The following is a 27,258-nucleotide window of genomic DNA, read 5'->3' as shown; positions in this document are numbered from 1 at the left end:
TTTGTTTCAGTTGATCCTCCATCACTGAAAGGGGACAGCATTATCATTATGAGGACTGAAGGAATACAATTAATAAAAAATGAAGGGTGCAATGTTGTACCTTCTGATCTGTTGGAAAAAAGAGAGAAATAGGCAATTTTCCATTTAGAAAGGATGAAGAGCATCTACGGATTGGAGGTAAAGATGTCTTCAAGGGAGACCAAAGCAGATTCAGAATGCTTAGGGACACTTAGGGCAGTGTTACGTTATTTATTTTTTAAGAGTATTGGTCTAGGACTGGAAAACCAACCAACAGATGGCAAGTGGTGGTGGAAGTGGCAGCAGAAGGGGGAATCCTGGGCATGGAGGTGCCTTCAGATGCCACTCCGGATCCGCCTCCATTCGTGCCCAACCCTGCCACTGCCTATGCCTATAGCTCAGCCAGCCTGAAGCTGCCAGTGCCAGCTGCTCCGGATCCTGGCCTGCTGCCTGTCGGGGCACTAGCACCGTGGCTGCAGCCACCTCCTCAGGTTTGGCTGCCGGCAGTAACGATCTAGTGACTTATGGCTCGCATGCCCACGGAGAGCCATAGGTTCGCCATCGCCAGTCTAGGTTTTTAATGAATTTAGTTCATTCAGTTTTGCAGTCAGTGTGTGTGTGTAAGAGCCTCGTGGCGCAGTGGTAAAACTGTTGTACTACAGCCAAAACTGTGCTCACAACCTGGGGTTCAATCCCAGGTAGCCGGCTCAAGGTTGACTCAGCCTTCTATCCTTCCGAGGTCGGTAAAATGAGAACCCAGCTTGCTGGCAAGGCAATGTAGAGCCTGCATAATTAAATTGTAAACCACCCAGAGAGTGCTTGAAGCACTATGGGGTGGTATATAAGCAGCACGCTTTGCTTTGCTTTGCTTTGTATGCTAGAGGGCTGAGTTTAACTGCTCCGCTTGCAGACCACCCTTAAATTCCGCCTGGCAGTAAGTACACAGGAAACCTGGCTATTTTGGCAACAGTGTTCCTTATTAGTATCTTAGTACAGAATCTGGAAAAGGTATCTTTAAGGCCAGAGTGACCATGCCAGCAGTTCTGCTATCACTGATAAAAAATATGAAGGGAGTGCATGGCACACTTAGAAATATTGGTGAACATTTTTCTGTTTGCCAGAATAGCAATAGTAGTAGTAATTATGATTATTTTAATCCGGAAGGGATGGGGACTAGAACCAGTTCACCTATGCTTTTATTCCAAACTAAGAAAGAACTCAAGATGTATTGTATATCCTAGCAATACTGACATTTGGAAATTGAGCACATAGGGTGAAACAGTGACTGCCTGACAGTTGCAGTTCTCCAGTTTGTTAATCTCCATCTGGCAGTTAAGAAAAGTGGGCAGAGATATAATTTTACAGGCCTGGATGGTTTCTGGCAGATTATGCTATGAAAGCAGAGACTTTTTGTACTTTTGAAAGCTTTTTAAAAAAGCAGAGACAAGCGTTAATGATTATTATGGCTTGTCCAAAGCTGGCAGTGTTCCGAATAGTCATAGAAACAGACAGCTCCTGCCCAGGGATACTTCAGATAAAGTAGACATTATAGAGAATTTGTAAAACCAAACTTAGAAATGGAAGATACTTAATTTATTTGAAGATACATATTTCTATGCAAACTGAGTGTATATGTTTTGTAAAACCAGAATTAGGGGAATTAATTGTCTGCATATTTTGAAGCACATGATGGAAACTGCTTCATGTTGATTTAGGCCATTGTTTCATCTTGCTCAGTCTTGTCAGGACTGACTGGGAGCAGCTCTTCAGGGATTCAAACAATATTTTTTTCAGCCAAAGCTGGATTTGGGAGGAATTGAACCCACCATCTTGTACCTGCAAGACAGGTGTTATCTCACTGAGCTATGGATTCTCCTCCAGACTTCCTAAAAGGAGGGACATTATTTGTAGTCTGTAATCAGCACCTTTAGATGTGAAAATTGCCAAAATTAAGGAACATCTTGAAATGCAAACTTTTCTATCATGAGAAGTCCTGTGTGAGTGAGAGGCAACCTTCTTGCTGGTTTTGGAAGGCAGAATCCATGGCATTATTAGGCATCCTTCAGTCTCAAGAGACTATGGTAATGTGCTCTGAGTAGAGGTCTTGGAACAGTGTCTAGTATGGCTGAGAAGGCCAATTAAAGAGTGACAATCCCTTCAAGCAGGATATTCCTGAGAGAAATAATTCCTAACGAGGAAGAGCAGAGGAATCTTGCCTAGAAATGCCTAGCTGCAGCAGAGGACTTTTTTGAAGAAGAGGTGGGGAACATGTGGCACCCTAAGCATTTTTGGGGGTTTTTTTTGGGGGGGAGGGTTGGCAGCCTTTCTCAACCCTTAATTTTTTAAAAAAGATTGAATCAGATTATCCATTCAGTCATTTCTGACCCTTGGCAATTTCATGGGCCAGCTGTCTCCATGATTTCCGATTTTGTACAGCTTCTTTCAGCTGCTTTCTATTTTGGCTGGTGTTTGCTTTGATTACATCCAACCAACACATTCTTTGGCGCCCTCTTCTTTCACCGCTGACCATTCCGAGCATAACATCTTTCTCTAATGTTGATTGCATGACATGGACAAAATAACTAAGTCTAAATTTTGTTATTTTACCTTACAGTGACATATCTGGTTTTGTGTGCTTCAGCACTTCTTTATTCGTTTTCTTTGCAATCCATAGAATGCAGAAGAGCCTGCTCCAACAGCATAGCTCTAAAGAATCAATTTTCCCTCTGTCCATCTTCTGCATCATCCAACTTTCACAGCCATATATAATTATGGGGAACACAACAGTGCGAACTAATCTGCACTTCGTCATCAAGCTGACATCCTTACTTTTCTATACTTGATTCATAATCATCATTGCTGTACGACCTAGCATGATTCAGCATTTTATTTCTTGGCTGCAGTCAGGGTTTTGATTGACTATCTAAAAGATTAATTCTTCCACATGTTCAACCTCTTCTCCACCAATTGCTATTTTGATGTTTCAATTAGTTGTCGTGAGTTTGGTTTTTTTAATATTCAAAATGAGGCCAGACTTCTTGCTTTCTTCTTTGAGTTTCATGATCAGGTACTTTAGACCTTCCTGGGTTTCTGAGAGGATGGTTGTATCATCCGCATATCAAAGGTTATTAATGTTTCTTCCTCCAATTTTTAATCCCAGTTTTTGATTCTTCTAGCTCCAGCTTTCTGATGATCACTTCGGCATACAAGTTGAATAAGAAATGCGATAGGATGCAACCTTACCACACACTTTTCTCTAGCTTAAACCAGTCTGTGTTTCCATATTAGTAAAGGAATAAACACTGATTGTTTCCAGTTTTGTGGCCATGTGTTGGTCTCCCAAACTTTCTGGCACAAGACTCTAATAATTGCCATTACTGGCCTCAGCAATTCTACAGGGATGTTATCAACGTTTTTTAAAATAGCCACTGATCATTAATTAGTGGCATGGTTTCCCTCATAGTTTCTGCAGCTTCACAGTGATTTTCTCCTTCAGTTAAAAAAACCAATGACCCACAATTTTGCTCTTTAAATATATTAAATTTGTAAAGTATTGAGCTTTCTTTCTTAAACCACCTAAAACCAGGCAAATTGTCTTAATTGTTGAAGAAAGTCTTCAATTAATTGCTGTTCTTCCTTGATGGAAACTTCCTTTCTCCGTAAAGAGACATTGCTTATTTCCTCTTTCCTATTTTATGAAATGTAGTTTAATGAGAGATCCATTTAAATTAATTTTTAAATGTTTCATCCTTCTTTTATTAGCCTCCTATTTAAATATGTTTAGGGATAGGGTTAAATTAATTACTATTTTGAGGGAAGTTATGATTTTATTGAGAAGGATTATGATTGAGGGGAAATATTTAAAATATTTTGAAATAAAAGCTTTGCTACTGTCTTGTATTAAATTGCAAATGTTATAAAAATCAAAATTTTAAATTAGTTTCTTTAGCATTCTCTTGTCTTTTACAACCCCTCTTGGAAGGAATACTGTATAGTCCTTGGGCTGCTAGCCAATCTGAAATAATGGCTCTCAATGGCATCAAGGTCACCCAGATTAATGTACAGGATTCTTGCATGGAAGACTGCTTCTGGAAGCATCTGATCTACTGCAGTTGTATCTTGAGTTGCAGTTCCAATGTAAAAGTATCATTCAGAGGCCAGAAAAGGTGCTGAAATAAAACTTCAATCATTGGAATATTTTGGGCAATTGCTTCCGTGAAATGGTTAGAATCCTGTTGTGCTTTGCTCTGTCAGGATTTGACCCTAGATTGTTATTGGAGTTTTGCTCCTGTTCTTGGCTTATCTGACTTTCTGGTAGGACTATGTTTGTTTGCATGATGTATCTTCCGTTATTGGACTGCTTGACCTTGATACTGTGACTTGCCTATCTGAAACAGGACATTTATATGCCATTTCACAAATTATAATATGGAAAATTGTGTTGTCATGTAAGCTGACTGTGTGAATTAGTACCAGCGGTGTACTTCAGTCCTTCCAATACATCAGTGTGACAGGGAGTATTGATGTTGTGTTTAAAATGCAAATAAAAAACTGGCCAGTGGTGGTGTGGATATTTAAATAGCTGTCTAAGGCCAGAATTCCGTTGTAGTCTGGGCAGAATGTAACATCCCATTTGTGCTGTTCTGTGATCTGACTTGCTGTTGCACACAGAGCCATAAGCAGAGTGGAGGTTGGAGATATTTGCTATGGGAAGGCTATGCATACAACCTTTGGTATTGCTGCTGGAAAAGCATGAACCCACCCAAACTATGTATGTGTAGCATCCTTGGTGCTTCATTCCGAAGCAAGAAAGAGGAGAAAACAAGAGGGTTCAATGAAGAACTTCTATAGCCGTTTCACACACAGATCCAGGCACTTCTCCCCATTCCTCCATCCTCTCCCCTCATGAGCCCCTCTCATATGATTCATGCTTAACCAATAGAGTAACAAATCCCTGGATGTCAAAATTGCTGGTTACATCTGTGCACTCCACCATCCCAAGCTAGGTCAGGTGATGGGGCCAGTTCCTGCTGCTGTTACTTCCTTGGGCTGTAAACTCAGAGTAGGATGAAAAATTGTCTTTATTGTTGGATCTTTCAAGACAAAGTTGCCTTTGCCATCGCTCAGTCCTCTCCTAGGCTCTCCCTTCATTAGCCCAGGATCCCACATGTCTCTTCTAGAAATCCCAGTTAATGCTATTGGGACTGGCCCAGATTAAAGTCCAGTGACCCAGGACATGCAACTCGCTCCCTTCAAAGTGATATACAGTCTTGCCGCTGATCATCCTAAGGCCTCCTAGAGGTATTGCTATCTGTCCTTCTGCCATTTGTGCCACATCTGCTGCTTCTGGGTTGGAATCAGGGTTGAGTGGTTAGAAGAAGATGGACATCCTCACTGGCATTGGGCCCCAGGTTGAGGCTGGCAGAGAATCAGTTTCCAGCCCCTTCCTTGTCCCCTGCCATGTGGGAATTGGAGCTCCATGAGGACTCCAGCCCAGGGGTCCTCAACCAGGGTATAATCAAGGATTCCCTTCCTGTATGGAGCTTCCTCCTGCACCTCTACCATGTTACCCCAGGTGCCCTCACCCTCCTTTCCAGATGGGCTTCTCCAGCCTCCGTGCCTTGGCTGCCTCTGAGTGTCCTTGATTTTGTTTCTCTCTTATGCCTTGCTCTTCTTCCAGCTTTACTTTCTCCAGCAGAGAAAGTAAAGTGACCCTCATCAAGCAACTCTCCTTCCCAGCTCTAGGCCAGCTGACCATCCTCAGCACTTACTTGGGGCCCTGCAGAAGATGGTTGCAACAGGCTTTCCAGGAGGTATGGAGTAGGAGCAGATGGCCCAGCAAGAGCACCAGAAGTGACCCCCTCACACCATCTCTGGTTGTTCAGGTTGGGAGACAAGCCTGGTGAACTAAAGGACCTTAAACTTCCAAAGGAGCTGTTGGATCTTTCTTGTTCAAGCTCTGAAGATAGGCTATTGGACTTGTGGAACAGATAGGATTCTGGCCTAGGCCTGTGGTTTTTTTCCCCCCATGGGAATATAAGGGAACTGATGAAAATTTTCTGGCAATCAGGCCGTCTCTAAGAAAAACGTTTTGTGTGGTTCATGTTGTAGTTCTGAAACTGTAGAACTGTGTAATTTAAATGACTGTTAAACTTTATGGAATATGGTAATCATGGGCTGAACAACAAAAAGCCTTTACACTCCTAACTCACATATGGAGCTCAATTCTTTACATTAGTTTTTAACTCTTGTGTAAACATGGCAAGGAAAAGTAGAATGTCTTTACATGTCCTTTTCTTTTCTTGTACCTTTTCCAGAGTGCAAATTCACCTGCACGAGTGGTAAATGCTTGTACCTTGGCTCGCTGGTCTGTAACCAACAAAACGATTGTGGGGATAACAGTGATGAAGAGAATTGCCTTCTTGTAACAGAGCATCCACCTCCAAGAATCTTCAGCTGTAAGTATTTGCCCTGTTGGCAAGCTCCAAATTTTACAACAGTTTGGTTCTACTTAGGAAAAACCTTATGTGAAGGCAGTAATATGTTGGCTTGTGTTACTACCAACACAATTGGTAGTATGTAACCTGTAGGTTGTCCTTCCTTTCTCTTTGTGACTGAACTTGTTTCCTCTTAATGATTGGGTTTGAGTTGTTTGGTGGCAGTTACTGTGTGGCCGGTGAACTAGAAGTGCAAGAAATTTATTCCTGGTAGGGAAATATATCCTTTTCAGTTGCCATTAATTGTATCGTAGGGCCGGGCTATATTTTTTATATTTTGCCTAGATTATGCCACCGATGAATTTCAGAGTTTTGTGGATTCGGTTACTTACTGGGAAAGGAGACAGGCTAATTATCTCTGTGGCAAGAACTACCAGTGTGCAGTGTTTTCTTGTTGCTGCTCTTATCCAGAGCATCATTAACATGAACAAAAATACTGCCATCTTAAATACTACTTTAAAAATCTCTAAGATACCAGAGTGCTTTTCTTCTTGTTCCACTTTTGTTGGCACACACTGAAACAAAGTAATATGGCTACCTCTTTGAAAGCTGTCTGGAACAGTGGATCTTTGGGATCATGTGTATAGGTTTTCTGTCCTAACAGTGAAGTTTTGCAGCATCATTCAGCATAATCACGTTTCCAGCAGTTTCGGGAGTGATGTAATTAAAATGAGGCAGACCATTGGGATGATTCTCATGATAAACTGTGGTGTATCAAAGCTGCCTGCCAAAAAGGGTGGAGTGATACAACTCAAGTCATGTAATATTTATTGAAATATTAAGGTAAAGGTTCCCCTTGACAAATGTCCACTCATGTCCGACTCTAGGGGGCGGTGCTCATCCCATTTGCAAGCCGTAGAGCCAGTGTTTGTCTGTAGACAGTTTCCATGGTCACATGGCCAACGCGACTAGACACGGAACGCTGTTACCTTCCGACCGTGGTGGTACCTGTTTATCTACTCGCATTTTTACATGCTTTCAAACTGCTAGGTTGGCGGGAGCTGGGACAAGTGATGGGAGCTCATTCTGACCCGTGGATTCAATCTTACAACTGTTGGTTTTCCAACCTTGCAGCACAAAGGCTTCTGCGGTTTAACCTGCAGCGCTACCACATCCCACATTAATATTGAAATATGAAATCATTACAAATAACCAGTTATTTCTAAGTAGTTGCATCCAAGCTCTAATTTTCCCTCTTGAAACTGTTCTTGAAACTTTTCAGTCTTTTTGGGTGGAGACTTCGTATGTGTTTGCTGCTGGAAAGGTTCTTAAGTGAATCTAGGATCGGATAGGATGTCTGGGAATGGAACAGTATCTAATATCTTACTTTTGATGCCATTTTTAAAGCAATTTTGAACAAAAATAAACATGATTTTATTATAATTCAGATATATTGTTTTTCCAGGTCAGACCTCCATGTATATTGCTTGTAGTTTTTGTGATAGGCTTTCTTGCTTAGAAAGGTTTGGCTGCTGTAATGTGAAGATAAAATATACACTTATGGAGTAGAATACAGATTAGCTTTTTTTGGAACGGAAAGGAATTCTCGGTTTCCAGTGTATGTTCTTGTTTTGTGGACTTTTGAGAGGTTATCCATAACTATGTATTTAATGGTAACTTCCTGTAGCTGTGAAACTTTATGTATTCATGTCACTCATGTACATGTGATACAAGCTGATTCAAACATCAGTGTATGCTGCTGCTTTCTTGCCTTCTGCTTCAAATTAAGTTTCCAAGCTTAGTGATACCCTGTTTCCCCAAAAATAAGACAGGATTTTATATTAATTTCTGCTCCAAAAATGCATTAGGGCTTATTTTCAGGGGATGCTTTTTATGTAGAATCTATGTTTATTCAGTCATTCGACTAGAGAGGTGGGGTATAAATACAATCAATCAATCAATCAATCAATCAATCAATCAAGAAAGAAAGAAAGAAAGAAAGAAAGACATCTTCTGGTTGCTGCACAATGGATGATAGTGGGTTTTCACTTAACTAGGGTTTATTTTCGGGGTAGGGCTTATATTACAAGCTTCCTGAAAAATCATAGTAAGGCTTATTTTCAGGTTAGGTCTTATTTTCAGGGAAACAGGGTATAAGCTGTTATTTAACAGCAAGTAATCAGGAAATTCCACCAAAGAGTGGTAACCTGCCTATGAAGTCCAATTGGCTAGCTCCCAGATTTAAAATGGTAATGGCTTCTTGAAAGAAGAAATGTTTTGGCCTGGTTCATAATCAACAATTGGGGAAGAAAACTCTTTACTGGCATGATCAGATCACGTCATATCTTACTGGCCTACACACATACACACATCTATTTGGATGTTTGTTAGTTTGTAGACCTCTATGCCATAGGATGTGGTGATGGCATCTGGCCTAAAGGTAAAGGTTCCCCTTGACAGTTTTTGTCCAGTTGTGTTCAACTCTAGGTGGCAGTGCTCATCCCCATTTCCAAGCCATAGAGCCAGCATTTGTCCAAAGACCATCTTCCATGGTCACATGGCCAGTGTGACTGTAGCAGATTGCAAAAAGGTGACATCATTCCGGCCTTTCAATCAGAGGATAGGGCAGGAGGGGCGGAGCTAAAAGGACAGTTAAGACAGCTGGAAGAGACAGTTAAAGACAGTTGGAGTGAGAGAGGGATAGAGTTGGAATCAGGGAGAGATAGAGAGAGTTAGGGACCACAAGATGTTGAGAAAGTGTTAGGGTTTGGAATAGATAAAAAGGGGTTCAGAAAAGAAACTGAAAGATTAAAACACACATGTAACAGGCAGAAATGAATTTATAAGTAAAACATGGGAGATATTGATTTAAAGTACACAAGAGTTCTGAATACCAGTGATTGAACACATGATTTATTATACATGAATACCTGAACCAGTTATATATTGATTTCCTTTTTATTTTTTCATTAATAAAAGAATGTTTAATTGAAAACCTGATTCCTAAGTTATATGAGCAACTCCTATGTGTGTGGGACCTGAATTGGTATTAAGAGAATACCTGGTGGCAGCGAAAAGGGCGTATTTACCTTTGTAGAGCCCAAAGATATAAAGGGCACAAAGGGGGATCGCCACAGTGACTTAGACACGGAATGCTGTTACCTTCCCACCAAGGTGTTCCCTATTTATCTACTCGCATTTGCATGCTTTCAAACCGCTAGGTTGGCGGGAGACGGGACAAGCGACGGGCGCTCACTCCATCATGTGAATTCGATTTTACAGCTGAAGATCTACAGACCTTACAGCACAGAGGCTTCTGTGGTTTGACCCGCTGTGCCACCACATCCTTCTGGCATCTGGCCTAGATGTCTTTAAAAGGGGAGGGAAAGATTCCTGGAGGAAAAGTCTATTGCAAGTTACAAGGCATGATGGGGATATACAATCTCCAAGCTTAAAAGGAAGGTACCTCAAAATGCCAGGTGCAGGGGAGAGGGGTATCAGGAGACAGGTATCTAGTGCCCCTTCCAAAGGAGACAAGTTACATGGTTATTATAGAAAAGACCTTTTACTGGTGGTGGCAGTAGAGGCTGATGATTCAAATTTCTGCTCCAATTTTTACTCCAAACTTTTCATGAGCTGTAAGGAGCTGAACCCTACCACCAGCATAAATTCAGCACCTTGGATAGTTCCTTTGAAGTTTGGACTGAAGTCTGAAGTATTTTCACTATCCCTTTGAAAATTAGTCTCCAGTCTTTACTGGTGCTGATGTTGACATTCAAAGCTGTAAACAATTAGGACCTTGCGACTTGTCTGAGTGCCTCTCCCAGAATATCCTTCCATCTCATCTGCAGCTCCCAATCCGTAATGTTACAAGTGGCAACCCCTAGAGACACCTGGAAAGTAACAACTTGAAACCAGGCTTTCTCCATGGTGGCCACTGCATTGTGGAATTTTCTGCTGGTAGAGGTGTGACAGGTCCATTCCCTCCTTAGCTTTGGAAAACAAGTGAAGACGTGGCTGTTCACCCATGCCTTCCACTGCCATAAAAGATAAAGGTAAAGGTTCCCCTTGACAATTTTTGTCCAGTCGTGTTCGACTCTAGGGGGCGGTGCTCATCCCCGTTTCCAAGCCAAAGAGCCAGCGTTTTTTGTCCGGAGACAATCTTCCATGGTCACACGGCCAGTGCGACTTAGACACAGAACGCTGTTACCTTCCCACCGAGGTGGTCCCTATTAATCTACTTGCATTTGCATGCTTTTGAACCGCTAGGTTGGCGGGAGCTAGGACAAGTGACGGGCGCTCACTCCGTCGCGTGGATTCGATCTTATGACTGCTTGGTCTTCTGACCCTGCAGCACAGGCTTCTGCGGTTTAGCCCGCAGCGCCACCACGTCCACTGCCATACCCCTGATTAATTTTGTCTCCTCAAATTTGTAAGATTCCATTACATTCCTCTAGCCCTGTTTTTGCCACCATCTTTTGTATGAGCTGCTTTTATATAGTTAGTTTTATGATTTTTTAAAAATTGTTTATTTGTTGTTTAAATTAATGTTGATTATTATTGAATCTTATTTCATGCCCCTGTTACTGTAAGCCCCCAAAGTAGTGGCCTGGCCATTAGATGGGTGTGGGTCTGCCCTGCCTCCTCAAGACTGTTGCTGAGTGGCCTGCTGGAGGGGGTGGGGCACCAAACTGCGGATCAGCAGTTCAGCCAGGAAAAGAACCTTGATGAACTTCTGAACCAGCAAACCATGCCCATCTCTCCTAGGAAGGCTAAGAACTGGATGCCCAGGCATACAATTAATTAATGCATTGCAGCAATTACTTTAATTACTACATTTTATATATTTGCAGTAAATCTGCCCTTTGAAAGAAATGCCTGTCAGTCAGATCCACTGATGGCAAAAGTAGTGAAATTTTATCATTGTATGCCCCCTTATTATTCTTGGTGCATTATACTTTTACAGCTTTGTATGGCAAATTAATTGTTACATTCTGTCCATAATATCATATAAAATTAAGGCAAAGAGACATAGTCAATATCATATGCAGCTTCAAAGTAAGGAAAACAAATATGTCAGTATAGCTTTACAACTCTATTTCAAAATTGTCCAACATAGGGAACATATTTTTCCCCATATTTTAGCTTATGGTGTGCAGAGTCTAGGTGATATTCAAAGTAACATTTCCTTATGGTTATTGAAGTTCAAACAACACCGTAAGTAACTTTAGAAGAACTAGCTGCATTAAAAAATAATTCATTCAGAGGTTTGTAAACTCAAAAGCGTTGTAATCTCCATTGTACTCCATTTACAGTCAGATTACATGTTTTCTCTTTTGTGCTATTACAGGCCAAGGCGATAATCCTGCAAGAAATCTTTGCACCTTTGCTGCACTGGGACTGCTCAGGTGTGCAAAATTAATTTGTATGCTTCCAGCAGTGGGAACTCATCAGTTCCTTTACTGATTTACAATAGTAGTGCCTTGACGAATAAGACATTTGCTCCTATATGTATGTCCATTAAACGCAGCCATATGGTGTGCCATGTGACTTTATATTGAAATGGCTTCATTCAGTGGACCATTCTGCATCCATTTAAGGCACTATAAATCAGAAGGTTGTTGTTCTTAAAATTAGATGAGTAGACAAATTATTAATGAAGGGCAAAGATAAGGTTAGATAGATAGATAGATAGATAGATAGATAGATAGATAGATAGATAGATAGATAGATAGATAGATAGATTGATTGATTGATTGATTGATTGATTGATTGATTGATTGATTGATTGATTGATTGATTCAGTGGGTGGAAAGATTCAAAGAGATAGTAAAGGATATTCTAAAATGATTTTAAAATGTTAATTAATTTAAATATATGCATTTCCAAAATAGCATACTGACTAGCTGAACAATGAGAAGTGGGGGGGGGAGAAGTAGAAACCTGTTCTGAAATTTCACTCTTTGTTTTACTTATTTGCTATGCAAAAGAGTGTTTTTAGTAGCACCTTAGTAAAACATTGGAGTAGGTGTCAACCTACAGTATTGATATTCAGTCTGTGTTTTGTTGGTGCTCACCAAGATTAAGCTTGTTTTACTGTCATGAGATCTATAAACCCGAAGTATTTTTGCATATAAAATTTGTAACACTCAGTGACTAATTTAGCACATCATGCTAAGCTGCTTTCTCGTGAATTTCCCAGAAGACATACAGGCAGAGAAACAGTTTTGTTTCCCTAACTTCTAATTCCTTTCCCTTTCATTGGCACCATTTGATTTTTTTCTTTTTTTCTTTATTATTTAAGAATTTATTTAAGGACAGGGTAGGGAATACAAAAAGTAGGGGGGAATAGGGAAGAGGGGGAAAAAGGGGGATAGGAGAACACAGAGTATACCATCATCCAATCAATTCATATTACAATAACAGATCAACTTTTTGCTTTTTCGCTGTTTGAATACCTTCCTGCTTTCATCTTATCATTTAATTTTAGTTTAATTCTGTGTTACTCCAACACTATCTGGTAACTGCAGCCATTTATACAATACATCCCATCGTTCAGTTTCCTTTTGAATTGAACAGTCTTTCAGCCCATCTGACAGAATATCCATTTTTGTCACTTCCCATATTTTCACAATAAGATTCTCTTGTTTCATTGTTTCTTTCTTGAGATTTTTAACATAATGCTTTTTAATTTTGGAAGCTGCATATGTCACTGGATAACTCTCTATCCCATCTATGTTAGCTAGTGTCATGCCCAATAAAGACGGTTCTAAAGTTTGTGCAGCTTCATTTAAGTTTTGTTTGGCATCTAATGTCCCCTCTTTCGTTACTTTCATCAGATCTTCTATTTTGCTAAGACCTTCATGTGCTTGCTGAAACCCTGTTATTATTATCTTTTGCATAGTAATCTGCCATTCCTTTTCTATTTCTTGTACCACTGTTCCAAAACTTTGGGATTGAACAGACTAAGTCTCCATTTGTTGTCTTAAATTTTTGGAGGCCATCTCAGGCTTACCAATGAATGGGGTTTGTATAAATAATACTATGCCCTTAACCACAATGATCGCCCCTTATATATCCTTCAACAATTTCCACAATTTTATCAACAATCCAAGCCCCTAGTCATAAACCTCCCCTTAGATCTCCCTCCAATCTTTATCCAAATATCATAATATAAAAATCAACTTTTAACCCAGCAAATTCAAAATCAAATAGAACCGTGGCACAATTATTATTTCTTCTTCTCCAGAGTTTAGCAAGCTTCTGTTATCAGTCTCACACACAGTCCGGCAAACAAAACAACAATCACAGAGTCTCAAACTGTCCAATAGTTGTCCTTGAAGGCCGTCGTATGAGCTTTCCATTAACCCCTTGATGCTCCTCAGTCTAGTCGACCACGTCAGCTCCTTCTTTCTTCTCCAGAAAACAACCAGATTCTGTTATTTACAATTCACAGAGTCCAGGAAAAGGCAAAGAGAAATATGTCACAGCCAAACTGCATTCATGAAACTCAAGTCTCTTAAATCCTGTCCGATGGCATTAGAACCGTCTGGGATTCTTTTCCAGAAACATAAGATTTTTTTTCCGTCTCACTCTCTCGGCTAGTTTGCTTTTGAGGCAGACTGATAAGATAGGCTCGCCGCTGCTTTTCTTCTTTCAGCCAAATATTTTCATTCTTATTTTCAGCTTAATGGGGCTGTTTCATAATTCAAAGGCTTCAGCTTACTTAGTTGTTATATATTTTAGGATTATATTGGTTGTTGTCCTCTCCCCGATAAAGGGTTACTCATGGCTCCGTGCCAAATATGGCGCCCACTCCGATCCATGCTGGGTGATTTCATCAGAGGGAAGAAGTCCAGGTTTGCATCCCTTTATTCTCCTTCTGCTGCTCACCATCTGCTTCAGAGAGACTTCTCCTAGACTCTCCTTTGATCCCCATTTCAAAAAGGGGATCCCAGACCGGACAGTTCCAGTTTTTCCAGAGAGAGCTCTTCTCTGGAGCTACTGGCAATACCGCAACAAAGCCCTGCCTCTCATTGGCACCATTTGCAAGCTGAACAGCTGGAAAAACAAGCCACAGACAAGCCATGGTTCTGGGTTCAGACAAACCAGAACTCGTATGCCAACAACAAATCATGTTCCCTATTTGTAGTTTGTGGCTAGCTAGCCTACCATGGTATTATAGATGGATTCAAACACAAGAATACACAAGAATTAAACCACAGACTAGCTTATTCTTCTAACAAGTGTGGCTTATATACATGCATTTTTGCACAGAAGTACAGCTTAAATGTTTTTTAGTTGTCTGGAACTGCACTGGTCCATGGAATTCTCATATTACTGGAGGCTTTGATTTACACATTAATCTTCCCTGCACACAATGACAACTCCAGCAGTAGATCTTCTGCAAATCATCTGGAGTTTTGGGGACCTGCATGCTACCTGTAGACAAATCTTGTCATTCCATTGTATTTTATGAACAGTCTTTTCCTTGTTATGTCATGCTGATTCTAAGCATCTTTCATCTCCAACTGGATGTCCTGCTTTTCTACCCTTTTGTGTTATTGTTATACAATAACCCACCCATACTAGGTGAAGTTCCTAGCTTGGCAAAGGATACCATGCCCATGGTGGGAGTGGGCTGATTTTTTAAAAAAGATTCTACATCCATGGACTTTCTAGTTTCTCTGCTCCATGCTTTGGTCATTTCCTTTCTACAGGGATAAAGAACAGGGTTGATACTGGTAGAACTATCCCATCATAATGCCCAGAATGACATGGCAGTGTGGGAATTGTTTTTCTTAATGATCCTGTATACAACTGTGTGCTGATCTTTATATCTCTGAAACATCAGTGTTCTGGTGCTCTCATATCATTGTGTTGTCATGCAGAAACTACATGGCCACCAACTGGGAATTTTTAGCTTGTGTGATCGGTGATCTGTGAGTCATCGTAGCAACTTGCCACTGTGATGACACACTGTTGTTACAGGACCACTACCTGGTGGTCATTTTGGTGCAGTTAACTGAGAGGTGGAGTGTAGCTTGGGACTACTGGTAAGTTCTGAAGGATGGATTACCAGGCTTATCCAACCTGCGGCCCAGGTCAGCTCGTAATGTGGCCCAGTGCATTTTTTTTATTTTTAAAGAAATTCCAAAGTTTCAAGTTACACAGCTGGCACTTGCAGCCGGAATGTGGCCGGGGGATGTCACAACAGTAGAGAGGGGGAGAGAGAGAAGGAGTGGGAGGGGAGGGGACGGGGGGTTGCGTGACTGCATTGTGCCGTCCCCGTCAATAGGTGGACCCCCTCCCGGCCCCATAAAGCCGCCGGAGTCGAAGCTGACAGCCTCTGCTGTCTTGAGATCGCAGCTGCCGGTAAGCACGCTTGGAGCGGGGCTGCGGAGGATGGCTAGGGCTGCCCCCCATGCGGCCCAAACCAAATGTATGTGCGGCCCAAACCAAATTTTCATCTTCTAATGTGGCCCAGGGAAGGTGAAAGGTTCGACACCCCTGGATTAGACCAAGGACCTAATCATGGAAAGCAATAGATTTCAGTGCTAGGTAGATCCCTGGCAGGATTGGAGACTGGGGAGACATGAAGTAGATTAAAAAGTTCAAGCAAAAAGGAGGCTAGGAGACCAGTCAGGGGTAAAGTAGCACTGGGCACTTATAATAGAAATGAGAATAAGGAGATACAGTAAATTAGAATTGTGTTTGAATGAAGAAAGATGCCCTGTGGATGCCGTATCACTTGCATACAGTATGTAAAACATGGTAGATGGAAATCCAAGTGTGAAAAAATGCAGCAGTAACATTCCGACTTGCCACTTCTTGCCAGTTTTATTGTCCCATGGAATCCTCCCCCCCCCCCATTTGATCTTGGATGTTATATTGGGATGTTGGAATTGTGTGTCGGTAGTGTCAAGTTATATCTTCTGTACCATTACAGCAGCTGGAAGTAATATCACCTCCATCTGGTCTTGTCCAGTTAGATGCAAAACTTACCATTCTTAAACTTTTAATTCCAAAGCCAGAATCGGTTAGAAGAAGCTGTGTATGGAAGAGTATTCATGAAAGCAGATCCCTCTTTTGGCTGTGTGTCTGTCATGTGCCTAGAAAAATCAGTTGTGTGACCAGCTGCACAGCCAGTCACATGACAAGTGCCCTATCAAAGGGGGAATTAATTGCTTGCGTGATTATGTTACATACACACACACGCACACACACACACACACACACAAAATTTCACATGGAAAACAAGGGGGTTGTTTGTGTGAGGTGAGGATATACTGTAAGAAGATTGCTTAGGCAGTTCTTTGTTTGAAGAGCTGAGTGGAACATTCCAGCCCTTGGTGAAGTTTCAAACCATACACACCCCAAAGGTGGTTAGCAGCTGGAGTTTTAACTGATCTTAAGAAGTATACCTGGCAGACTTCTTCCCTGAATTTTTTAGACCCTAATTTATAATAATTTTTCTGCAAAGTCGATGCATAGCCTGAAGAAGTACATTTTAACCACAAAAGCTTGCAAATTCTTAATTTTTTTAATGATATCTACTGTCCTGCATTTGTCTTCGACTGTATCTACTGCATTTGTCTTCTGTACACAGTATATCTCAAGATAATTTGGGGCATTTATAAACTGTACAGCTTGCTCTTTTTTCGGTGTGAAAACACAGTACTTGAAAACTGGGTAACACAGAAGCCTAGAATTTTAAATCTGCTTTTCATACTTTGACATATGGAACAATAGGGTTTGTAAGTGTGCCAAACAAATTCAAGGACTATGCAGCCAATGCATGCTCCAGCCACCCCACTCACTATCTACTTGGAAAGTTTGTTATATGTTTCTGTTACGCTCGTGATCATTGCACATCGTGTGTGAAGCACTTCCCAGAGGGCACTGGATGTCTGAACTGATACTGATATTAGGAGCTGGTTTTTATTCCTGTTTATTGATTGATTGGTTGCTCCAGATGTGCTGGCTGGGACTGTCACACCTCAGTGGTGCAACTACAATTTATTTAAATATTTAGCAGTCTAGAATAGATGTTAATGAAAGTCTGGCACTGCTATTTTGAGAATTGCAACAATGATAGTAATTTTCAGTGTCAGATTACTGCTTCACAGAGGAAAAAGAGATGAGGAGGAGGAGAGAGAAAAATTTATTCGAGTTCTAATAGAGTTTGCCATCAGCCTGGCTGTGCCAGACAGATGGATCATGAATACTGTCTAGACACTCTCTGCCTGAGTGAAGCTGTGGTCTCTAAGGACAAACAGTGAGATGCTGGTTTAAGTAACTGGGAGAAGTGAGGCTGCATTCTCCTCGAATCAGATAACAATCAATGCAGATTATGCTTTACTTGCCCTGAGAAAAGACCCTCTATTACTGATAACAGGTCATTTTTGATTTCTGTGGAAACTTGTATATTGGTAAATTTTAAAGGGGGGGAGAGAAAGAGCGAGAGAAAGAGCTTTCATTTTGACTGATTTGTTTTTAAAGGATTGAGATGGTGATGGGGGATGGGTGGAGAAAATGACATAATTTGACCACGAAACCTGTGTTCAGATCTGTTCTGGTACTTTTGTTACCTTACTGACCACTCCATTAACGAAAAGACACAGCAATAGTGTTGAATTATTTTAATCTTAGATGTGGATGAGCCATGACACTCACGTGCACTTCTTAATCATTTGGCAAATATGCAAGAGAAAAATGGCAGGAGGAAAATTATGCTAAATTTGGGGTGATTTTACCAGTTTATTTTTTCTGTAGGATCATGGCCTTTAGGACAGCCAAACTAAAGCAAAAAAAAAAGGGCATTACTTAGGTTGCCCATATATTTTTCCTGTCAGGGCAAATATTATCATTTTAAGTGAGGAAATAGTGCAAGAAGAAAGAGGTGACTATTCACTTCTCCCTCCACCCCCATGCAGTGGTCTAGAGATTCTCTTACAGTGGCTGCTGTTTGCCAAAACGCAAATGAAACACGATCCAGTCAGCACTGTCCTTCATCTCGTCTAGTTTGGCCCTGAGGTATATACTTATTTAAAAGGTGCAGTACAGTACTTGTGTTTGTGTGCATTGTGCAACAAGTCATGAGGCACACAAATAAGTTACAGCTTTGTTTTTTTAATTTGTTGCATTTCTATTCTGTTTTTCATCCATGGAGGTCAAGGTGGTGTACATGGCTTTCCTTCTCCTTGTCTTCTCCTCATGATAGCGCTCTTAAGGAAGGTGAGGCAGAGAGAGAATGTGTGAGGCAAGGTTATCCAGTGAGTTTCACAAGCAAATAGGTCTCCTGAGTCGCAATTCAACACTGTGGCTTGAAAGAACCTGCATCTTCTTTTTAGTGAGATGACTTGGCAAGGTCTGCACACTTAGTGACCAAAGTTGAGCCAACCTGCCTTATGACACAAATCTGTAATGTAGAGTGTGCTAGTATTCCTGTGCCCTTAATGCATGTAAGGCAGAAGTTCAAAACTGGAACCCTTTTCTTGCCAGAGAGATACAGTGATGGGAAAAGCTTCTCTTGCTGAACTTCTGCTTGTTGAACAAAGGTTAAAGACAGAGAAACCTATTGGGAAATGAGTGATAATCTTACTTTAATAATTCTGCAGAATGACCTAGTTTATTCCTTTTTTTCTTTTCTCTGATGATAGTTACAGTTGTACTGGATCAGAAATGACATACTTCGCAGAAAATAAATATATTTTATTTTTCTGATGTGCAACAAGTTTCTCAATTAAGCCTTTTTTAAATGAACAAGCTTCTGTCAAAGGGAATTCATGGGATCTGACCATGATTCTTCAGAGGCAAATTTTGGGAGAGGCTCTGCAGAATCAGATTGAGGAAATATAACAGATATTATAGAATAATAGAAAAAGGGATGTGGTAGCGCTGCGGGTTAAACTGCAGAAGCCTCTGTGCTGCAAGGTCATAAGTCCAGCAGTTGTAAGATCGAATCCACGCAACGGAGTGAGCTCCCATTGCCTGTCCCAGCTCCTGACAACCTAGCAGTTCGAAAGCATGCTAATGCAAGTAGATAAATAGGTACCATCTTGGTGGGAAGGTAATGGAGTTCCATGTTTAGTCATTCTGGCCACATGACCACAGAAACTGTCTTAGGACAAACGTTGGCTCTACGGCTTGGAGACGGGGATGAGCACTGCGCTCTAGAGTTGGATACGACTGGACTAAATGTCAAAAGGCACCTTTACCTTAGGATAGAGGCAACATTGAATCAGGTTGAGGAAGAACAATGCAACAGAGCAAACATAAAAGACACGAGATCTAAAACAATAGCGTGATAGGCAGATAAGTAGATATAGATAGTGAGATGCGAGTTATTTTTTATAATATCATGTGAATGTTTATCAACCACAGCCACTCATTTCTATTATTTTTAGAAAAGCCACTAATAAATAACAATTACATGCCAGAAAATCAGTTTGGACTTCTAACTCCCAACCTCTGGTTCTGCAGCAACATACCTAACCTATTAGCAAAAAATAATTCCAGTTGAACTGAACAGAAAACTTTTTCTAAGATATGTATTTTATATGAAATTTATATGGAATTTACATTTGATATTGAACTTTTATCACCCATTATCTGTAAATCTCCTGGGAGATCAGAGGAGGATTATGTGCAGTGGTTACTCTCAGACAATACCCCTTATATCTCAAGACAAGTGGCCAAATTCTGTGCTGCAGCAATGGTTGTTCGTAAACAGATGTTTGGGTAGGTGATTTTAGATGGATAATATGTTTTTAATATAACACTGCCTGAAGTTTTCACAATATTAAGGATATATGATGTTATTAATTGGAAAGAAGGGGTTGTTTTATCATGTTTTAATGGAATTTTATTATCCTGCCCGAAACAATACTGTAATTGTATGTATCTATTTTATATTGTTTTGGTTTTACTGGTCTTAGACCGTAATAAAGTACTACTACTACTACTACTACTACATTTGATATTGCCAAAAAGAAAATGCAAGGAAATCATTAAATATACTTTGTTTTGTTACCTGTACTCAGATCATGAAGAAACTATGTTCTTGGACAACAATGCCCAGCACTTAGAGTTGATAAGTGTTATAATATATTGTAGTTTTAGTCAATTTCTTTTTTAATAATTTGCAAGCTGCATTGGGGGAAAGGCAGCATAAAAATGAAAACAAACAAACAAATAAGAAAGAGGATGGCATGAGGCTTGAAAAATACTGATCAAAATGGCTCTAAAATGCCCGAAGAAGTCACTAGGTAGAGGTAACTGCATTACTTGTAACTCCTTGTTTCTTAGCTCTGCACAGCTTTCTTTCCTACCCTTATAAAAAAATCTGCGTATCTCTGCTATGTTTGTAGATCTATAACTTGCTTCTTCTTCTCAGGACTCACTTTAAAAAGCATTTTGTAAAAATCACATAGCAGATGCTAGAACATACTGTGCTCTTTTGTTAAGTGTCTTTTTAAATGACATTTTGAAAGTGGGACACACAGAAACTGGGAATTTGCAAAGTTGGTGTATTGTGCAAAATTCACCAAGCAACCCAGTCTCATATCCATAATTCATTTAAGGAGTGAAGCAGATGCATTCTTTTTCTTCTTCTTTTAACTTGCTAAAATAATCTTCAATTATGAAAAATTATTTTTAAAAAACTATTCAAATATACTGTATATACAAATCCCAACTATAAAATCAGCAAATATAAATTCTTCCCAAATTTCTACTGCTTTGATTTCTCTACCAGGTCTTTTCCTGGCAGGATGATAATATTCACTGTTTTTCAAACTATTTCTTTTGCATTTGCTTAAAACTTCTGAAGCTGGATTTAATATCTCATGAAGTTGTCTGTGATGGTCCTAAAGCAGTGGATGACTAGGGAGAGACACACACAGAAGTGGTAAAGTAGCAGTTCTCATCATCGTCATCTTAGAACTACATAGCTTTAACGGAACCAATGGATCATTGGGTTCAGTCCATCAAGAAGCCATAGTGGGGAATTGAACTCCCAAATACTTAAACCACTAAGCTATCCAGCAGTTCTTAGATAGAGGCTGGATTTCTTTTTTTTTTTTATATAGAAGAAAACCTGATCAGGAACTTGGCACTGTATTATAAACTAATTGGAAACTCTCTCTCTAATGTGTAAACAGTAAGCGAAAGATATTTTGTTTCCTGAGGCAAAAAAATGTGTCCATATCCCATTCCATGTGCCAAACATGATGAGGGTACCAGATGAATCTTATTTTAACATTGCCAAAAGGACAGGATTCCCCACTGAATCACAGGGCAGGATTCCACCTTGAGGAGAACAGGCCAGGACATGTGGCATACAAAGTTCTGTCATCCCACACTTTACTGCTGCTCCCTGCCTTTAGAATCTGTCACTTGAGAATGTTCACAGAACGCCTAATGGTAGGGCTGGCCCTGTGTGTAAAAAAGAAAAGAAAGAAAGCCCCCTACACAATAGCAACCAAGATTAGAAGCCCAGTATAACTCTGTGTTAATACTAACGCTCAGAACATTTTGCATTACCTATTTATGAGCTAAAAGTGAATGCTTCACATTATCTTATGGCAAGCTGGGGAGCATGTGCCTTCCAGATGTTTTGGCTTGTATGGCAACTCCCATCAGTCCTACCCAGCATAACTCTCAGGAATTGAGAAAGTTGTAGTCAAAAAACCTCTGGAGGGCCCAAGGTGTCCCATCTTTGCCTTATGACCTTGCTTCACAATTACTTTTCCTGGAGAAGCAGTTCTTAATTTGCTTTAAATCCTGTCCATCAAGCTGTGCCTGCAGTTTAAAATGATTTTGTGTAAAAATATAAAAGATTTTACATAATAATGTATCCTGTGTATATACCGTATTTTTCCAGCTGTTTGGTGCCCTGAGGGGACAGATTGGCCCGTTCTTTTTTCCAGTGACCATATAACAAGCTGACTAATGTGCCCCTCAGGACACCCCAGTCCTTACCTTTTTGGGCCCCTGTCAAGTTCTTCTCCTTTCTTGGTGTGAGTTGGTGTGCTAGCTTAGTTCATTCCCACCATGTGCAAAACTAAAATTGAGCCTTGTAGCTGTCAAATTCCGGTCGGAATTTCCTCTTCTTGTCTGTGTACGCATGCATGAGTGTGTGTTTGTCTATTTTGTGCAAAAGTAAAGCAGAAAAGGTGAGGAAAACTGGAAGGCAAAGTGTGAATGGAGAGCGATGTGTGGATCCATAGAAGAGTATTAAGAGTCTTTTGTTTTCACATGGAGACAGAAATCCTCTTGGGGAGGTCTCTTGCTCAGACGTACACACCTTTCCTTTTTAATCTGCTTTGGACCCTCCAAGCAATCCTCCTCCTCCTCCTCCTGCTCCTGCTCCTGCTCCTCCTCCTCCTTCTTCTTCTTCTCCTCTCTCTCTCTCTCTCTTTCTCTCTCTGAATACTACAAGGTGCAAAAGGAAAGATCCCTTTCTTTTATCTCCACTGGAAAAGTTGGAGGTGGGGGCTGTGGGAGATTGCACATATGACATATCTGCATGTCCTGCTCCTTTCTCCTTTCTTGTTCCCCCTCTCCAACTTGGTGTAGCCAAAGGGGAATACAAAGGGCAGATGGATGTCTGTCAGCTTTTGGTGAGCGATTGGCTGCTCCCCCCCCCCCGCTTGCACCACCACATGTAGCTTACTTCTCTGTCTTTGCTGCCTGCCCTTCCAACTGAACTTGAAGCCACCCCCTTTCTTTCCATCCTTCAGGTATCCTGCCACTTCAGGATACTTGAAATAGGGTAAATTGAGGTCAATGTGCCATTTGGACACAATGATCTCACCAAATAGTAAACCGCTCTTCTTATAGGCAACCCTATTTATACCACACCAGCATGCATCCAAAAGGCCAGTCTGGACATGCCCAGAGTCTGGCACCTGGTAATATTGAAAGCTGTGAATACAATATTAAAATATGCTAATGAGCCACAGGAACTAATGGACTGTGGGGTTTTTTTATACTGCAGATGTTCATTCCAGCAGTTGTGTTGTGAATGCAGTAACAAATAAGTGAGGTGGCTGTTGGCATCATTGTATTCTTCGACATGACCAGACCTAAGCTTATCTCTCCCAATCCTCCCCAGGTTTTTGCCAAAGTTTGGAAGCAATTCTTTGGTAGAATGAAACCAAGAATGATAACCAAAGAACACACAGAGATACTCAAACCAAACGTATATCTGTAGTTTTTTCTTTTGGTTATCAGTTTGTACATGTTATATTTCTGTGTAATTCTGATCAGACTCTTGTTTTTACATTTGCATTTTTTATATCTGCATTTGTTTCTTATCTCTCTTTTTGTAATATAACTTGACTAGTTTTCTTAAGTCTGGACTTGATCCCACTCACACACACACAAAAACTCTGCTCTTGTACCAGGTTCTTCTTAAAAAACACAATATAAATATTAGCATACATATTAGATATGTGCACGTGCAGAGTACTGTGCCAAGGGAGCACATTTTCTGCTCCCCTGCCACAGATTCATTTATTTGGGGGTTGATGTGATCCATTGGAATTGATTCTGCATATGTGGACACCCCATCTCCTTATTAAATTCCTGCTACTAGATTGCAGGAATTTTAAATAAAAAAATAAAATAAAAGCACTGGGCTGGCCATAAAAGCCAGCGCTGGCCTGGTACCCACTTTGTCTACCCCATTGCCCCCCTCACTCACTGGCCATCTGCCCAATTGCCAGTTGCTAGCCATTTTGCCTTCCTCACTGTCTGTCCCTCCTAGCTGCCTGCCTGATTGCACCTTCGCCTCTCACTTCACTGATCTGGTACCCCTCCCTTGCTCGCTGCCCCTAGGCCATCCGCCCAATTGCCCCTTTGCTGGGCCAGTCACCTCCCCTCGCTTGTTGCCTCCACCTGGCCACCTTTCTGCCTTATGATTGCCTCCCTTGCTCACTGCTTCTCCAGCCACCATCTCAGTTGCCCCCTTTACCTGGATTTCCTTTACTTAAATGACCTGAAGGTTTCTTTGTCTACACCCTCAAACATGAATTTAGCCAGTGTAGGCAGTATCTTTTATGAGGTATAAGTGGAGTCTTAACATCATTGGCAAACTTGCAATTCAGTAAAATGAGAGCATATATATTTTATGTAGTAATGATGATTCCAAGGCCATACTGTACTTCTGAATGTTCAGGGTGGCACCATTACTTAGCATAAAACATAACATGATAAGTTGTCCCCACAAAACCCACAAGTGTCTTAGATAGCTGTCAGGTCAAGTTATGATAAATTATGCCTTATGCATTCTATTATAACTTCTCATTTAAGTAATCACCTTCTATCTAAACAATCAAACCACATTATCAGTGCAACAAGCTGCACTGAAATCTTGAGTTATGAGTGACATTGGGCACTAGATGTAGGCAACCATATTCTCCAAGTGACAGTGGTTATTAACATCTTAACTGAGAACTCAGCATGGGAACAAAAAATATATTTAGGCTGCTGTCTTTCTCGGCAGGAATGTCTGGACCCTAGATGGCAAACCAATTAATTGGCTAGGAAATTGGGTAAGATGAAGGAAGGAGAACAATAAGGTGTTAGATTCAGATTGATTACAGGGTGGCACGTCTTACAGGTTGGCAAGCCCTAGTGTCTACAAAATGGAATGTTATACTTTTCAGTGACATCAGTTAGTTCAAATAATAATTAGAACCAAGATAGGCTGAAGTCTGCCATGCATGCATTATGTTTTTCAGAAGGGCTGTTGTGTTATATTCTTAGGGCCAGTCCATAGGATCTGAGGATCTGTGCATCATTGTTTACTTATCCTAGTACAATACTTGCTGCTCTGGCTGATGCCACCTTTGCTTTTACTAATGCTTCACAGATAGCTGTATCAGTTCTTACCATAGACAGTGCTTGAGTGATATCCCACTTTGTTGATGGCCTGGTATAAGTGATGGATAAACTGTTTCTTCAGGTTGTAAAAAATGCAAAGCTCTCTGGTGAATTATTTACTTAAGGTTCCACATGCCAAACAATTTTGGTCACATTTTGGTCACTAATAATACTATGTGCGCAAGAAGACTAGTCTTCTATGAAGGTCACATCCGTCTGATCCTAGCACAATATAGCAGGCAGCAGGGAGGGTAAGTTTTGTCAGCATCAGTCTAGTGGGACTCACAAAGTATGAAGTTCCCTCATGAAGCGACGAATAACAAAGTTATTTGTTGATTTGTGGGTTTTTTAAAAAAATCACCCGCCACCTTGCTGCCAGCCCCCGACCACCGCGGTGCCACCACCACCTTCTATCCTGACCCCCGCCAACACCCTCTTACTGTAATTGCCACCACCGAGGTCTCCATCTGGCCTCCTCAGCCACTAAGGCAGACAAAGGGAATTCAGGCTGCCCTTTGCAAAAATAGCAGCTGCAGCTTCCCTACCCTAAATGAAGCCACAGCCGCTATCTTTGCAAAGGGCATCCAGTCTCCCTTTTTACACGCTGTGGCTGCGGAGGCCAGATGGAGATCTCGGTGGTGGCGATTACGGTAAAGAGGTGTCGGCGGGGGTGGAGGGGCTAAGATAGGGAGAGGAAGGGGTGGTGGGGTAGACTGTGGGATAGGTGACTGCCTATTTGCCTGCTAATTATGTGATCGGCGGCCGGTAGGCAGAATGTTTTTTTCTTAATTATAAAGGATGAATAAAAACGGGAAAATATTCATTACTGCATATTTGTCGGGACTTAAAATTTGACGAATACAGATCGATGAATATTTAACAAATCGGCTATTTTCATCAAAAAAAAAAAGACCCGTTTTTATATTCATCTCCATCTCTAGTCAGCACTTCTCTCTTGACAAAATGTTCTCGCTGCTGCCAGTCAAAACAATGAGTTTTTAAAATAACAGACAAATCCTTGAGGCAATTCAATCTTTCACTCCAGTCTCAGTAATTAGGGGAAGGTCCTCCAATCAAAGTTGCACCGGGCTACAGGAGGGAGGGTCGCCTTCACCGCAATGCCAAAGGAAACAAAGATGTCTCCGATCCGGTGATGTTACACAATCTAAGACTCTTCTTAAGTTCCAAAGTTAAAAAATTATAGTTTATGATTCTAGTTTCCTCCATCAGCATTGTAATGAGACAGTTTATGATTAGACTATCTCACAGGAGAGACTCTTTGCCGTTGATTAAAACAGCTAATACACCAAATAATTTTCTCCCCTCCTCCCTCTTTTGCCTTCTTTTTCTTCTCCTTTTCCCGATCAAGGCTGAAGGATGAGGGGTACGCTCGCTTCTACCGCAGCTGGAAGGGTTACAGGATCTAATCTGCTTTCATTAATTTGTTAAGCCCAGCTTTCTTCTGTGTCATTGTTTTAGGTCCATAAAGGTTTCTTTATATGAAACACATATCTGAACTTACTTGGAGTCTTGGTCAGAATATTTTCCAAAATCCTTCAGACAGCATGCAGACTTCCCTCCACCCTTGTAACTTTGTGCATGATGAACAGATAGTTACTTTAAAAACTTACATAGAGAAGATTTTAATCATCACAATGTGGGTTTTAGAATATCTCTTATGGGTTAACACAGTTTCCCCAATACCTAAGGTTTTGTTCTTTATTAATTGCTTTATAGGGAAGGTGGATGCTGAGACTCTTATACTGAATTGCCTTGATTGACTTGTGCCAAAACTGTTTTGGTCTTATCATAAGAAAGGTAGCTTGAAAAGAAGGAGATGGCTAAAGACATGAAGTACGATAGATATGTTGGTTTATTAGCCAGTAATAGAACTATTCTCAGTGTATTGTAG

General features: G+C 40.8%; 1 protein-coding gene and 1 long non-coding RNA gene across 6 annotated transcripts in view; both read left to right on the top strand.

The window, feature by feature from the left end:
• LOC144588547 (uncharacterized) overlaps positions 1–27,258 on the top strand; it is a 246,449-nt gene that overhangs the window by 51,825 nt on the left and 167,366 nt on the right. The window lies entirely within an intron of this gene.
• LDLRAD4 (low density lipoprotein receptor class A domain containing 4) overlaps positions 1–27,258 on the top strand; it is a 348,064-nt gene that overhangs the window by 166,294 nt on the left and 154,512 nt on the right. For all 5 annotated transcript variants that reach the window (XM_078391505.1, XM_020791751.3, XM_072998774.2 and 2 more), the window contains one exon: positions 6,336–6,476. Coding sequence is in view for 3 of the 5 variants with exons in the window: in XM_020791751.3 (XP_020647410.3) it covers positions 6,336–6,476 (141 nt within the window). In the remaining 2 variants the exon portion in view is untranslated. The remainder of the gene's footprint in view (positions 1–6,335; positions 6,477–27,258) is intronic.

The sequence above is a fragment of the Pogona vitticeps genome, chromosome 4 (assembly GCF_051106095.1).
Source record: "Pogona vitticeps strain Pit_001003342236 chromosome 4, PviZW2.1, whole genome shotgun sequence".
In the NCBI taxonomy this organism is placed as follows: domain Eukaryota; kingdom Metazoa; phylum Chordata; class Lepidosauria; order Squamata; family Agamidae; genus Pogona; species Pogona vitticeps.
This window is presented reverse-complemented; position numbering and strand designations above follow the sequence as displayed.